Source organism: Ostrea edulis, chromosome 3 (assembly GCF_947568905.1).
Source record: "Ostrea edulis chromosome 3, xbOstEdul1.1, whole genome shotgun sequence".
NCBI classification, from domain to species: domain Eukaryota; kingdom Metazoa; phylum Mollusca; class Bivalvia; order Ostreida; family Ostreidae; genus Ostrea; species Ostrea edulis.
Window position 1 is genome coordinate 14,969,654 of NC_079166.1, and position 16,522 is coordinate 14,986,175.

The 16,522-nt window shown below is 35.2% G+C and overlaps 1 protein-coding gene across 1 annotated transcript; it reads right to left on the minus strand.

The window, feature by feature from the left end:
* Window positions 1–1,935: 1,935 nt before the first annotated feature.
* On the minus strand, window positions 1,936–10,295 carry LOC125675546 (uncharacterized). Its single transcript, XM_056160192.1, has 2 exons — window positions 10,089–10,295; window positions 1,936–5,254 (listed from the first exon to the last, which is right to left on the minus strand). The coding sequence occupies exons 1-2, from the start codon at window positions 10,092–10,094 to the stop codon at window positions 4,193–4,195; spliced, it is 1,068 nt and encodes a 355-aa protein (XP_056016167.1). The 5' UTR covers window positions 10,095–10,295; the 3' UTR covers window positions 1,936–4,192.
* Between the last annotated feature and the right edge of the window lie 6,227 nt (window positions 10,296–16,522).

Below are 16,522 nucleotides of genomic sequence, written 5' to 3' on the forward strand. Positions count from 1 at the left end.
TCTAGAGCGAGATTTCAAGAGGGTTTTATGAGTGAATCTTCCCCCTGGAGATAAGGTTTATTCTAGAGTAAGTCTGCTGGGGAGGGGGGAGGCTCACTCTAGAGCGAGACTACCGGGGGAAGGCTCACTCTTGAGCCAGACTTCCTGGGGGTAGGCTCACTCTAGAGTCAGACTTCCGCAGGGGGGAGGCTCACTCTAGAGCCAGACATCCGCGGGGGGAAGGCTGGCTCTTGGGGGAAGTCTGGTTCTAGACTTCCCTAGGGGAGAGGCTCACTCTAGAGCCAGACTTCCAGCGGGAAGTCTCACTATGGGGGGGGGGGGGGGGGGTTCTGGGTCTATAGCACCGGCTTTTGCCGGCCCATAAAAACAACGCTTTCGTTCATTTTAAAATAATACTAGTATGATAATATAGAGTCGGGAAAAAACACGTCCTCTGGTAGTTTACCAAAATTTATCTGATAAAAGTCAAGATATGATTAGCATATATATTGACCCGACTATTCGGAAAAGTTTTGATTTCACTTATAAGTGTATGGAAAGCTAGAATGTCCGTTGTTACACTTTAAATATCGACAATCAATCAGAAAAGCTAAAATCAAATTCTTAAATGAGCAATAATTCTCTGAATTCCGGACGAACCCTCAATTCTGTTATAAGTCAGAATAAGCAGATTCAAGGGTTTAGCAATTTCTTCGACAGAGGATGCTTACTCCTCCTAGGCACCTGATTCCACCTCTGGTGTGTCCAGAGGTCCGTGTTTGCCCAAATATCTATTTTGTATTGTTTATATGGATTATGAGATTAATCACCGTTATCTTCACAATCTATTCCTACTATGCATGATATTTAGTACGCACATCACAAGATGGTACACCTTACACATATCTATTACTTCTGTAGAACAGAAAACGGGTAAACTCTATCCTTTCTGAAGTAGCTGAAACAATAACTCATCGCCCATGTCATAATATAATTAGCACGAGCAAGTTCTTACAATAGTGACATCAGTTACCGCTAGATGACACACAGTGAAAGTTTGTGATAAATAGATATCTTATCGGTTTTCACGTGCAAGTTTTTAACTGGCGTTGTGCTGAAACTACCACGTACATTTGTTGGACGTTTACATCGGTAAAAATTCCTAATATTTACATTTGTTTGTTTTTGTAAACATTCCTTAAATATTCCTTACTTGCCATTGAGTTCGTATTGATAAGAAATACATATTCTTAATATTCACGCAAAATGTCCCGCTAACTAGTGAGTGCCTTCTTTACAACTCCAGCTGATCCGTCCTTAATCCTATTATTTGGCTGTTACTGCTTTATTGAAAAACCCTCGATCTATAGAGCTACATGTAATCCACACAGCCGGTCAGCTATAGTCTGTTTCAAATAAGCATCATACCAAACTAAGCCAACAATGGTAATCAGTTACACAGTATATCACATTATCATTTTCATTATACAATTCATATAAGCCTTGATTTATTTTTGCAAGTTATTGAAAGAAAGTTGGTATACTGGTTTGCGGGTGGGTCTGATTTAATGTGGTTTTCATACAGCATCGTAAAGAATTGCAGAAAGTTGATTTCTGTACATGTCAATTTCCTACAGCTGTACTTCACTAATTTCTGAACATCTCACAATTACAGATACAATGTGCAATAAATCAAAATGCAATGCATCAAAACTTCAGTATGAAATAGATTGTTACTGCACATACAAATCAGTCACAGAAAATGAATGCAGAGATAGATTTAGGGTCTTTGTGATAGATTGACTGGAGTAAGTGCAAAATAAATCATTGTAATCCCATCAAAAATATAAAAAATCATTGTAATCCCATCAAAAATATTTAAAAAATCATTGTAATCCCATCAAAAATATTTAAAAAATCAATGTAATCCCATCAAAAATATTACAAACAAATATAGAATGTGCTAACTATATTTATTTACTCTACAAAATATTAAACAAATATCGTAGATATTCAGGTCATCAAGAATAAGCACCCCTATCGATCTAACTGGTGCATGTGTACAGGACTAAAAATAAATCACTGTGTACATACAGGGTGTCACCTCACAAATAAGAAATCAGAACAACTCCAAAACAGCAGTCCATGTGACCTTACAATACCGGAAAAAATATAAAATTATTCAATTCAGGAAAAGTCACAAAGACGTTTAGAGACAAGATATGGTGATTCTTATGGCAGTCAATAGAATCCTCGGATGTCCGAAATATCGAAAGGAAAACACCCGAGTATGCTATACCGTAACACGCATTAAAATATCGGGGAAATATGTATAAAAAAAAAAAAGGAAAAAAAAACCTATTGCGTATAATCCACAATAATGTTCAAATTAGTGTAGCGTTCTCCCAAGAGATTTTGTGGATCTCATAGATTTAAAGGTTTTCCATAAAACAATGCATATGATAGTTCGGCAAACATTCAACGCAGCAAAAAAAATGTGTTACAGAAACTATCCGAAAATATCTCATAATTATAAAATAAGAATAAAAAATAGCAACATCCAAAGTAAAAATGAAATCAACAATTGTCTACCTTTTTATGTTATTGCAGGTATTGGAACGATTACATTGATATTACTTACATTGAGTTTAGGAAACATATGTACATTTTTTAATTTACCAACATGTATAGGGTTATTCAGTTGATTTCCAGTCTTTGACATCAAACACAAAGACGCATTATCCATACTATGCATGCATGGGTGTTTAATACGCACATATATGGTGCACTTCACCCATATCGATCACTTACATAGAACCGAAAGTAGGTCAACTTTATCCTTTCTTAAGTAGCTAAAAGAACCAATTGCCCCTTTTATCAAATAATTAGCACTACGAGGCAAGTCGTTACAGCTATAAAAAGCAAAATGGCCAATAAATGTGAGACTAATGTCTGAATATCTCATATTTACAAGTACAACTTACATCAAAATTATGAAATGATGTAAATATTATTGCATACACATACCCATGTATCAATCCTAAGAAATGAATGCACAGATATGTTTAGTGATAATGTGTCTTTGTAATAGACTGACTGGACTAAAAACAACAACAAATATTGTAATTGTAATTCAATCAATAAATTGAATAAACAAACATAAAAAACGGCTAACTACATATAAAGTCAAAGAAGTTCAGTTCATTCTCAGATCTGGTAATCAATGAGAGACACTCTTTTCGATCAAATTGGAACATGTGTACCGGGCGGACAATAAACCTGTATTTTCATAATGTGTCGTTTAAAAAATGAAAAATCGGAGCAAGTCCAAAACGATTTGCATGGCAGTCCATTTGACCTTACAATTAAAGTCGAAAACATTGAAAATGATTCAACTCAGGAAAAGTCACACAGACGTTCAGAGGCAAAGTATGGCGATCCTTACGGCAGTCAATAGAATCCTCGGATGTGCGAAATATCGAAAGGAAAACACCCGAACATCCTGTACCGTAATAATAATCGAAATATCGGGAAAATATGTGGAAAATCCTGTTGCGTATCATCCACAAAAATGCTAAAATTGGTGTAGCTTTCTCTTAAGAGATTTTGTCGATCTCACAGAATTAAATGTTTTACACAGAAACAATGAGGGTTCGGAAAACATTTGAAACACTAGGAGAAATTGTTTCAGAAACTTTCCGAACGCATTTAATCATTACAAAAATAGCAACATGAAAGCTAAGGTCCGAGATACAAAATAAAAATCAAATCAACAATATGTTGTAGCAGATATGGGAGATTATTACATTGATAACGTATGTACCACCTTATTTCCAAAGTATCTGAGCTTGGAAAGGGACAGGGTCTTTAAGTTAACATTTCTAAAGCCGTTTTGTACTTTAGTATAGAATTCCAAAAGTTCCATTACGATCTATATTGGAATCCTTTAATTATAATTTTGGAAATATACTGACACCAAATTCCATTTTAAACACAAGTTTCTTAATTAAAATTGGCACAAAAGCTAATTCACAAATTGTCTTTAACAATTTCGTCCAATTAGGCAAATAATTTGAAAGAATGTTGTGACATCGGGAATTTTAAAAGTAAAATTCAAAGGAGAAAACTATAATGATAATGATATCCAATATAATTGGCACTGAAAAAATTATCTATAGTTGGACTGGATAAATTGATTCTCACCAAATCATCATTACCAAAATTTGTCAAAAACTAGTCCGGAAGAAACAGATCCAGCCCATCGCCCAAACACATTTCCCGCAAAAGAACCTAAGCAATAACCCACGACTGGCATCGGACACAGTGCTTGTCCAATTACTCCCCCTGCAACAGTACAGGTGGTTGCGCAAACAGCTCCAGTAACTGTTTTTGTTACTTCGCGTTTGTAATCTCTTTCACTTAGGACTCCCTTCTCTTTTCTCTGTTTTAAATTACTTATCTCGTATGTCGCAGCACATGCCTCTACAATACCAGTCATGAAGAACGTTGTAGCTGCAGTTTTCTTCAGTGCCTCTGTACTAGCAGTTTTTGCAATGCTGGTACATTCTGTCGATCCAAGAAGCTGGGATTCACTATATTTTGAAACTTTGCATGCATACTTACAAAGATTAATTGCTCTTTTGCAAACAGTTACTGTTTGCGAGGTAGAATTGAGTGTTAATTGTGAAGCAGCATTTAGTACCTCATTTGTAGCAGCCTTAACAAATGAGGAAACTGGCTTCACAGCCAAAAGGCAACTAAATATTTTAGCGATAGTACTTTTCCCACAACTGATGAAATTATCAAAAGTATCCACTAAAAGCATTTTCCATGGACCAGCTTCTTTAATCTGCTCTGAATATGGTTGCCCTGTCAAGATGTATGTGATGAGATGTTCACAGTTACTACAGGCCAGTCTATAGGCCTTCTCTCCTAACCGCTTAAAAAATCGCTCCTTTGCTTCTTCTCTTTCTTTGTCAGTGTGTGGATATTCTGGAGATTCAATGACATACAAGATGCCATCAGCAATGTCTTTTTTTATTTCGTCTTCGGAAATTTGTTTTTCTATAACCTCTCCAGGTCCGCTTGAAATGCTACTACAGAAATTTGAAAAACAGACGCAATACTCAATAATTTTTTCCTGTACAGAAGACCATCCAGTCACGATATAATGGTGGAAATATCCCAATGATCTCTTCACTGCAAAATGTGCTATATGTCTTGCTAAATCATAGTATTCGTCTATTGTTTTTATGAGACGACCAAATCTTGGTACCTAGAATTGAGATAGTTAACAAATTAATAGAATGCATTATGATATATTGCTAAGATACATGTATGAGCATTTTTCAGGGAAATTGCTTTCTGCTATAAATTATTGAAGTTTAATATTGAACTAATTTGCAGAACAGTGTGCATGTGGGTGGCTAAAGGTGGGGGAAAGAAAAAGAGAGACAGACACAAATTGTATCTCGGGTTCATGTTTAAGATTTCATTAGCTATGAGCATTGAAACCCTGAATCTCTTTGCAAAGGAATTTTACGATTTTAATTCATAACTTTTTTCATATATTACTCCGAAACTTATGACCATTCTTTCTACGAAACGTTTGTTCATGTAACAACAATAACAACAACAACAACCCTGAAAACTGAGTAATGTATGTGTCTGTCACAAGTATTTTTATATGCCTTTCATTATTAAGGTATGAAATGGATAGTGGTTACGCATATATGAACTACTTTCGTAAATTAAACAATTTTAAAAAATATGTCATTTTTACGAATTGGAAGAAATGTGGGGGAAATTCACGTTTGTAACATCGTACGTAGCAAATGCACCACCCAAAAATGAAAGCATCAAATTTATTTTTAATGTTTAACCTCTTTGAAAGATAATGTATCCTTATTTATCAATGTCAAATGATGCCGAGTGGGATAATTTCATCGAAGTCAAGTGTTGAAATCTATTGTGGGATGTTTCAAAGGAATCCAAATCATATATATATATATATATATATATATATATATATATATATATATCAACATTTATGATGGTGATTATCAGACCATTCAAAAGGATTCTTACAAGTGCAATTAATGTTATCTATAATACAGTGTACATTGGGTTACAGTTAGCTCACAGATATGTGCTCCTCCTGGACACCTGATCCCACCTCTGGTGTGCCCAGGGGTCCGTGTTTGCCCGACTATCTATTTTGTATTGCTTATAGGAGTTATGAGATTGATCACTGTTCGTTATCTTCGCCTTTCATTGCCAAGACTGTAAATATGTACTCGTATCATGTATACCTGGTTATTTCTTACAGTAAATACGACACTTCACCACATCTTTGAAGGTCATTTTCTAGGTATATCTCTAATTCAAACGCCTGTAGATATATTTCAAATAATGAATAAAGACTTTGCTCTCTGGTAATGCACTTGACTTACTTCTATGACCAATACTACGGAGTGGCACTTCTTGCAAAAAGATGTATTTCGTCAAGATACTTCTTCAGATTTTCTAATCAATATTTTGCCATAATCGGAGAGAACTGAATTATTTTGCAAGTGTTTAGAGTCCTAGTACGTCGACATTGATTTTTAAAACTGTGTTATGAAAGGTGAAAATTCATTTGTGCATACCTGGACTTACATAAAACTATTCACAGCCGCCTCTCCATGTGAAATATACCATTTTATTATAAAGGTGATGAATAGTCTATAATAAAATCTGCCTAAAATCTAGAGAATGTTAGCGTTCAATATCCTGAGAATTTATTGAACGCCAACTTTGCATTGCGTAAATTGTGTGCACCCGAAGCATTCCGAGTATGAGCGTTCAATATTGACCTTAGGTAGCAGGGGATAGTTTCGCACTATAGGCCCGTCAACTTTTTCAAAGAATGGAAATACCCCATATTTGAAGTGATATTACATGTGTAAAAATGTATACAATAATTTTAGGATGCATGTCAAATGTAGCTGAGTGCTTAATGAAAATGTTGATATACAACATGTAGGTGTCACCATGATTACTAGCATATAGATGGGTGTAAATACGAAACTAAGACACGTGGTCAGTTGCTGAAGAAATTCCGGTGAAAACATGCAGGGTCCAGCAAAAGGTCTGTAGCTGTGAGGGAAGGTGGATGGCCCCATATGAAAGGTAGATTTTTGAGAAGGGCAGATAGGGTTCTTGATTGTGTACAGTGTCTAAATCCCCATGTTTGGTACTGTGATGGTGTGGGGGTGGTGCGGATTAGCCCAAATGAGAGAAAATCAAAGCAAAAGGGGGGAACCTGCTCAGAGCATGTTTTGTGCACCAACACCAGTATTTATAGATGACATGTAATTTAGGGTCATAATTTATTAACTACACTGATATGAAATACAAGTATTGACATAAAAGGGAAATATGATTTTTCATTAGTCTGTCATAATCTGACTTTGATGTATACCCCCTATCCACATGTTTCAGAACCAAAGAAACTGTCCCCAGCTATCTTACCGTTACGACGTAAACAAGCCAAAATGGCAGACGACGGTCCTTCGAATCTGACAGAGCCAGTATTTGATATCATATTCATTTACTTAATACATAAATTATTATGTCCCTATTCACAAAATCAGTTTGTTGCATGCATCAATGACGGGTTTAATATTGAACAGTTAAGAAATGCATGCTGATATTGCACAGCTTCACCTTAGATGCCAATATTGATGAATTCCAGTCTCTTTTGGGGTATTTTGAGTGAAAAGGGATATAATTTAACAACTGAATTCTTTACTTATATAATAAAAGGGTTATTGAGCTCGTGCATTTTTACAGCCAACTCGTACCAATATTCACCAATATAAGTTCATTAACCCTATAATACTGGATATTATCGTCTCTATTACATAAATGTACAGTGTAAACATATGAAACGACCAGATGAAAATGAATGGTAACCTGCCTTAGATCTGAACAAGGAGTAGACATACTTAGGAAATGGAAGGACCATGTATGTACTGTTCATTGATAATTCATGCCACAGTCCATTATATTCTTTAGTGATAGATCTAACTAAAATGTTACTATACTTAAATCGACATAGAATCGTATCGATGTGTCCTGCTACAAAGTACGATTGGATGCCAGATTGACTAAAACACATTTGTATGTTTTAAATATCAATGTACGACTAAGGGGTAACATAATCAAAACAGATTTAAAGTTAATGGTTATCCATTATCTACTGAATACCTGTAACGGAAAACGTTACATTTCAGGGTACCCCTACAGTAAAACTTGTAAATAAGGTATCACTAGTCTAAATTTATGATACTAAGTTCACTTGAAAGAATGTATACATTAATTAAAATGTTTCTATCGTGTGATACGGACTACATAGTTCGAAAGTGTGTGCACCCCCGGTGCGTAACATCAGGCAACATGATTCTTAGGTGTTTTAAAGTATGTGATTTTAGCCATTTTGTCAATTTGTATTCCACACAGCCAAACCTTTAATTGTGTATATAGCAAGACATGCGATCTAATTGTTTCATATGCTTATTGATAGACGTGATCTTTATGCTCCCAATTAAGGTCAAAAAACCTGTTCTCAAAGGCAAAAATTAACAAGTTCATTATACAATATAACAAGGTTATTATACAGTCCCTGAAGCGTACTACTACACTATTTAAACCGCTCCGTTCTCGATAAAAAACCCTTCCGTTCCCATATCAAACCGTTACGTTAAAACCTTCAGAGTTCTGTTCCCAGACCAAAGCGTTGTGTTTCATCTAAAACAGTTTGTTCCATCAAAGCGTTTGTTCCCTCAAAACGCTCGATCCCTCAAAACGTTTTTTTTCCCTCAAAACGTTTGTTCCCGCAAAACGTTTGTTCCCGCATGGTCATTCGGAACTCACGCGTCAGTCAGTCCTTCTACATGTAGGTCAACTCAGTGTTTTGTCGAGACGGAAGAATGCTATGACAATTGCTTTTGATTTGACACAATTAGTTGAAGTTACACATTGCTGGACTTTCCACAGTTAAAATCAGTAAACGTTTACCCATTATCAATTCACCGCAACACGGCAGAGTACATTCTTATATTGAGGTGAACGGGAAATTAACTTTCACGAAAGATTGTGAACTGAAATCAGCTTGCTGAGTAAAAAAGGAGTTTTCATTTTGAAAAACAATAACGATAGTGTTGCTGTTGATGAAAAGAAAAATAAATCAATTTGGGAAACTTCGTGTTTCATATATTTCGCATACACATACACAAAAAAGTTATTTTTCTTTGCCATGTTTGCGTACTGTTGCTGGGATGACTCTGATGTTTGGAGGTTTACACAAATATATTTGGGCATGAGAGATGGAAGGGAAATGGGCATGGAAATGTAAAAATAACATTTTTCAAAAGTTGCGGAAAAGTAATACGCCCGTACGTGTGCCATAAAGCAACATTATAAGTCACCATGGTCATCGCGGAAATGCCGGTATTCCCTGGTCGATTTTAAACGCAAAATAAACAATTTTTATATGATAATGCTTTTTAAATCGGATTTGAAATTTCCTGATGCGATTTTCATTTTTAAATTTAAAATCCTGTGACCGGTTGGCAGGGTATACTTACTCTTAGGCACCTGTTTCCATCTCTCGTGATTTCAATTGATTTAAACTTTTATCTAAATAAGGAACCCCTCTCTTTCCCGCTATGACAATTTATGAATAAAAGAGTACCAATAGTGTCCAAAATGCAGACTATGAAATTGAGGCCAAAACCGTTCGTTCCTATCTTGGTCGAAAGCGTTCCGTTTTCACTGAAAACCATTCCATTCAAACAGTTCAGCGTTTGTTTCCCAAACAAAACTGTTTGTTTCCAAACCGCTCAGCGTTCGTGCACCGTTCCACTGGAATAGTAGTACTCTTTGGGGTCTGTATGCATCAAGTCAGCCTAGTCATTTTACACTAACAACCTATGCATTTGCGCATTGGCATTCTTATCATTTCTAATAACTTCCAGAATTCGTTTCTAGCTATACTGGCTTTTTAAATATCTAATTTTAATAACAAAGCAGTGAATCTACCGAACACTAGATATTTTATTACTTACACCCATGATATATTTCTCCGGGCAATTTTTAATCCAATATTCTATAATATATCCTTCATGCCTTTATTAACTCGAAACCTGTTTCTGGCATTTCCTAATGGTATAAATAAATCCTAATAATGGAAAACACCTCGATTTTTCTTGATGTAGAATAGAAAACGAAAAAACTTTAAATAAATCCTTTTCATACATTTAACATCTCGTATATAGAATGCCATTTCACGATGTGCTAATGAATAGCGCTATATATAATGTGATCCATCGTAATTCAAAAGCAAGATAAACATTGAATGGGACTCAATCGATAGATATGCATTTAAATGTCAAGTTTAGATCTGTATACATTTAATTTAATCGATATCACTGAAGAGACATTATTTGTCGAAATGCGCATCTGGTGCATCAAAATTGATACCGTATAAGTTTTACATATACAGAGAAACGTTTATGTCTTGATTACGTGATTATCCTAATCAAGACGATTAATGATACAAGCTACATTAAGGAGTGCCGTTGCAACGCTTAATGATACAAATTATCGCATTAACGGTCTACAGTGTAAACCGTTAACGATACAATCCCCCTAATGATCATTGTATCATTAAGCGTTCCATTTGCAGTGTTGTTGCGACGCTTAATGATACAACCACAAATTTGCAATCGTTGTATCATTAAGCGTTGCAATAGCATTGAATAGTGTTAAATCTGCAGTATTTGTTTAAACTTTGTTTTAGGTAACCCAATTTCTCCATGGGGTCAAACTGTTTTGGAGGTACATAGCAATAATAAAAATTCAAAAGTCATAAATTCCAGATTGGATCCGTTGGATCTGCTGCATGTTTTAATTATCAATTTCACAGATCAAGTTTTAACTCACCTGAGTCAAAGACTCAAGTGTTATTAGGAAAGCTCACTTGAGTCTTTGACTCGGGTGAGCTTTCCTGATAACATTTTGGTGGTCTGTCTGTCCATCCGTAAACTTTTAGTGTTTTCGACTCTTACCCCATATATATACTGGGCCAATTTCAATAAGATTTGCCATAAGTCTTCCTTGGCTATTAAAGGCGATTCAAGTTTGTTAAAATGACGAAACATCGTCCTTGAAATAGGAGATATTCTCAAGAACCACTGAGTCATAAGAGTGGAGATTTACATGAAAGCTTCCGGATATAGAGTAAATCCAACTTTGTTCAGAACATGGTTCCTGGGGGTAGGGTGGGGCACAATAGTGTATCAAAGTTTTACTTGCCTATATAAAATCTTCTCCAGAACCACTGGACCAAATTTAATCAAATTTGGTACAAATCATCCTTGGGTGAAGGAGATTCAAGTTTCGTTAAATGAAGGGCCATTCCCGTTTCAAAGGGGACATATTCACGAAAATACGAACATAGAGTGAGGATCATTTAAAAATCTTCTTCTCAAGAACCACTGGGCCAAAAAAGAAATGCCTGAAAGCTTTCTGACACACATGGACATGTATATCGGACATTTTTTAAAAAATATTTCTTGAACTATATAAGCTAGGATTTTCATGTTTAGCATATACATTTTTACAGCTTTCATGCGATGTGTTGGTGTGTGATATTGTGACCTTGACCTGGACAGTTGACCTACTTTTGATAGAAATTGACCTATTCAATATTTCCTGAACTATCTAAGGTAGATCTTTCATATTTTGTAATTTTACTTCATATGACAAAACCTTTCAGTTCATTTCATGGATTGTGATTTTGTGACCTAGAACTCGAAAGTTTTACCTACTTGTATGAAAACATAACCTACTGGAACTATTCTTGGTAGGGATTTTATATTTTGTATGTAAATTCTAGACCTTATGATATTGACCTTGAAATTTAGCTTACTTTAAAAAAAATGACCTACATGTATTCAATATCTCCTGAACTATGTATTTTTTCACGTTTTGTCTCTATTGAATTGCAATGAATTGATTGCGGAGTTTGTGTATAGTATAAAGGCGTATCATTAAAATCTCCAGAGGTTCACCGTATAAAAGTCCCTTTAAATTTAGAATAAGCTATTCTGAATATGTTTAGTGTTTGGTGTAAAAGCAAGAAGAGATTTCCTCCTATTTTTTCTCTTCGATGTTAGATTGCACTATATAACGCCAATTCACGTGTATATACTCAATAGTAGTGTACCGGATTTGGGTAAGTAAAGGCAAATAGTGTGGGTGGGGGTTGGACTTTATATATGTATGATGCAAGGTGAAGATAACGAACAGTGATCAATCTCTTAACTCCTACAAGCAATACAAATTAGATAGTTGGGCAAACACGGACCCCTGGACACACCAGAGGTGGGATCAGGTGCCTAGGAGGAGTAAGCATCCCCTGTTGACCGGTCACACCCGCCGTGAGCCCCATATCCTGATCAGGTAAACGGAGTTATCCGCAGTCAAAATCAGTGTGCCATGACTAGTTGTGTGGTGTTTAATACTTGAACCACTAGGCAATTGCATGTGGATAATTTGAGATCCATTTCATCTATTTATTATTCATTCATAATGGTCATGTTCATTTAGTTTTATCTTTCCATATTTGTATATACACATATGTGGCCATTCACTTTGTACATATATATTTAAATTGAGCCATATAGAAGGGAAGACGTCTTCTAGAGCTTCAATAATTCATATTGTCCTGTTTTACATTTCAGGAATTGCTTTGTTGATTTGTATATATTTATGTATATATTTACTATATATTGTAATAAGCTGAGATGGAATTTTTTAGCCTTTACCGTAATCCAATGTTTACATGGTCGTGACCATCTACGAAGACGCCATTATTTGGACGAAGATGCTTCGTTGCTGTTGTCGCACGTGCGACCACTTATGTCGCTATGGGAGTCGCTCCAACTCCTATCGTTTAAGGGACAGATCTCATCCTGGACAGATCCGAGACGGGCGTGTTTTAGCTGTCGGTAAGCTATCTCCCATATAAATTACTCCCAATCCCAGTGAGATGTGCCAATCCATCGCGACTTGTTTGTAAATCGTCTTCAGTTTCAATTTCACTTTCGTTTTAACCCTTTCCGTTTTGAGCTACAGAATTCCCCATCTTGTCTTAAAATAGCACATTGTTTTCATTGTAAATATCATTTCTATGCTACTGAAGCGTAATAATACTTGATCAAATCTGATACCGCCTTGTCTTATTTACTTGAAATTCACTCGCTACCAGAGTTTTATAACTAGATTCAATACCAGAATCGTATGCTACTCGCTACCAGAGTCTGAGATTTGTTTACCCTGACGACCACGTTACAGTAGGATAATTTAACTTTCTCATTTGTATTTCATTTATAAAATTTCAATTTTCATTAGTTGGGCTAGACATGTTGAATTTTACATGAAAGCTTCCTCATATAGAGTAGATTCAAGTTTGTTCAATTCATGGTCCCCGGATGTAGAGTGAGGCAAAAATAAGGGTGCTGATACATGTATATAGGAAACTACTTTAAAAATATGATATAATATACGTATTCGTCTGCTCGTACATTGTTTCCTTGTACAGAGTACAAGAGTAGCCTTACCCATAGTCATTTGTCCTTCGAAAACCTGGCTATAAAGTAACTCCACCCACCCCGGAAACCTGGCTAACTTGCAGCATTACCCCCCGTATATATAGCGAAATGTAATGCATATTGAAGATGTGATTACTTGAGAAGACAAACGAAACATGGGATAAAAACATCCATTGGTTTATTAGATTCGATACATTAAGATCTCAGTAATTGATTGAAAGATATTTCAATTACATGTATTATGTGCAATAATTGAATTAATAAAATATAGCACGCAATATTAGTAGTTGAATTATCAAGGATATCTTCAATACAGTGTATGGTATAATTAGTTCACTAATAGGAAGGATGAACATTAGATGATATATTCAGTACACTTCGGTTTAAATTCCTTTGAAAATACATCTTATTCAAAAAATGATCCTTGATAAACTCATTGAATTTAGTAGTTGCACGACTGAGAAAATAAGTTATCCGTTCATTTAACACATGTACATGAAAGTGCAACCATCCACGTACGTGTATTGTAGGGGAAGATTCATTGCTAGTGGTTAGGGGATATAGCTACCTCTCTAAAGGGGATGACTATGCAGCGCCAAATTTACATAACTTAAGTTAATTATTTAAAGATATCATCAATTAACTTGATGCGTGCTAAAAGTCAATTAAAGAGAGCAAATATTCACTTAATGCGCGTATAGCACGTAATGTCCGTAATAATTATCATCAATTGAATTTATGTGCGCATCAAATCATTTATTGCTGTCATCAATTGATGTGCGCAATAGTTGAACTGATGATGTCTTCAAATAATCAAAAACATCTTCAATTACTTGAGTTCATTACTGTCTTCCAAGTAAGACGGTATACAGAGTTGAAGTGTTTTACAGTCTTCGGACTTTGCACTTCCTCTCTTTTTTCATTGGTAGAAAGTGCATGATGTGAAAATTTTCAATTATTTCATTGGTTGAAATGCTCTTCAAGGCAAGGGAGATAATTTTCTGGTGTTCTAATTTTCATACGACTTAACAATTTTTCAAGATTTTCAATCTTAAAAAAATCGACAAAACGAACAAAAGAAAAATGCAATTCATGAAATTGACACATTACTTTTTTAAAGCAACTAATACAAAGCATTTCTATGGTTACTTCATTTACAGCAATGTTTTCATTTTTGCATACAAACAGAAAAACTTGCCGTTTTTTGTTTTGATTGCTTGTGTTTTGGGATAATTTTAATTGACAATCAGTGATTCCAATGCAACCATTTTTGTTTGTATTATCAGTGGCATTTGAGAACTTTGCTAATCTTAAGAAGGAATAGGATAGTAACATTTCATTACACATTATGTTGCTTAAAATTACCCCTGTCTGTATCAGGTAAACTTAAAGTTTTTGGTTTTTTTCAACACATCTGTTCTAAACTATCCCATTCCTTCAGAATATTTTTTCCTTACAATTGCTCAAATTTGAATAACAATTATTAATCTTTTCCATCAAACTCTATGTATTTTATGATATAATTTCTGGCAAAACTACTACAATATTCTCAGGTCTTTATTCTGGTTAATTTCTAAAGCAGTTGTACTGTACAATATGCAAGAATAATTTTTATGCAAATTTGAGCAATTTAAATCTTTTTAGTTTGTTTGTTTCATAACTTTGTTAAAAAATAAATATTTTGATATACACACTGAAAATCTCAGTTTCATTTGATATAGAGGCTTTAATCAGTGCTAATACAGGGAACAGTGATTTTGATTTCCAGTACATATACCCTTCATAAATACAAACTTTTACAATGGGAGTCAGGACACAGCTTTGTAGGCATGATGTCCGTGAGATTATTTATTTTAGCTCAAGTCAATAATGAAGACAAGAGACATAATTCAACTTCGCTCTATAGAGTTGCTGCTAAAGACGGCAAGCTTTTTAAAAAAAGCTTTACTTGTATTAATTTGGTCTCCACAGATGACTCGCTACATATCATAGCCAGTATTCCGGTGGAAATTTAAAAATAAAATCCAGACCAAGCACGTGGGGGAGCTTCACTATTGATAGGGGGGGGGGGGGGGGGGGAGTCTCACTATATAGCCAGTCTTCCGGGGAAAGTTTTAGTATGCAGAAGTCTCACAATATAACACCGGCGATACATTTGTTTCAGGATTTATGTTTCTATATAATAATTATGCGTTAATACTGGTAAATGAATGACGCGGATCGAATGAGAATTGTCTCTTTGCTTGAATGTCATACATTGTATTTAAGTTTTCAAATAGGAGCTTATAGTTTACTAGCGATAATTAATATTTCTGAAAATTACCCGAAAAAAAAAAACGGAATTGGACACGGAATAAATTCTAGTTTTGTAAATCCATATACATATTTTATTTCATTCTTTCTGCGGCGAGGATCTAGAAAAAATTAAAAAGGGAGAGGTGAGCAGTAGCGGAATTATGGTTGGAACGCACCCAGCGCGCGATCCTTTAAAGATGTCATATTTTAAATACATTCTGTACGTTCATTATTAATCATGCATGACTAAATGAAATGGTCAAAATGTCTATTTAAAAGACTTCATTCTTGCCTTACAAGATCACTAGAATCCAAGAGTTTCCAGGGTCTTCACCCCAGACCCCCAGTCGGACTTTCTTCGCCCAACGACCTAATGCCCCCTCCCCTTGAAATCCTGGATCCCGTCATGGTAAGGAGAAAATTATTGCTTGAATAATCGAGATTATTTGAGTTTATATCAAATAGTCCGTATTAATTTTGATACACCCTGTAGGTCGGGTCTACGTGACTTTAGCGGCTAGATGGTACAAATTAATTTGTATGCACTACGTCACACTCCGTACTCCCTGTGATCGAACCCATTCATTACA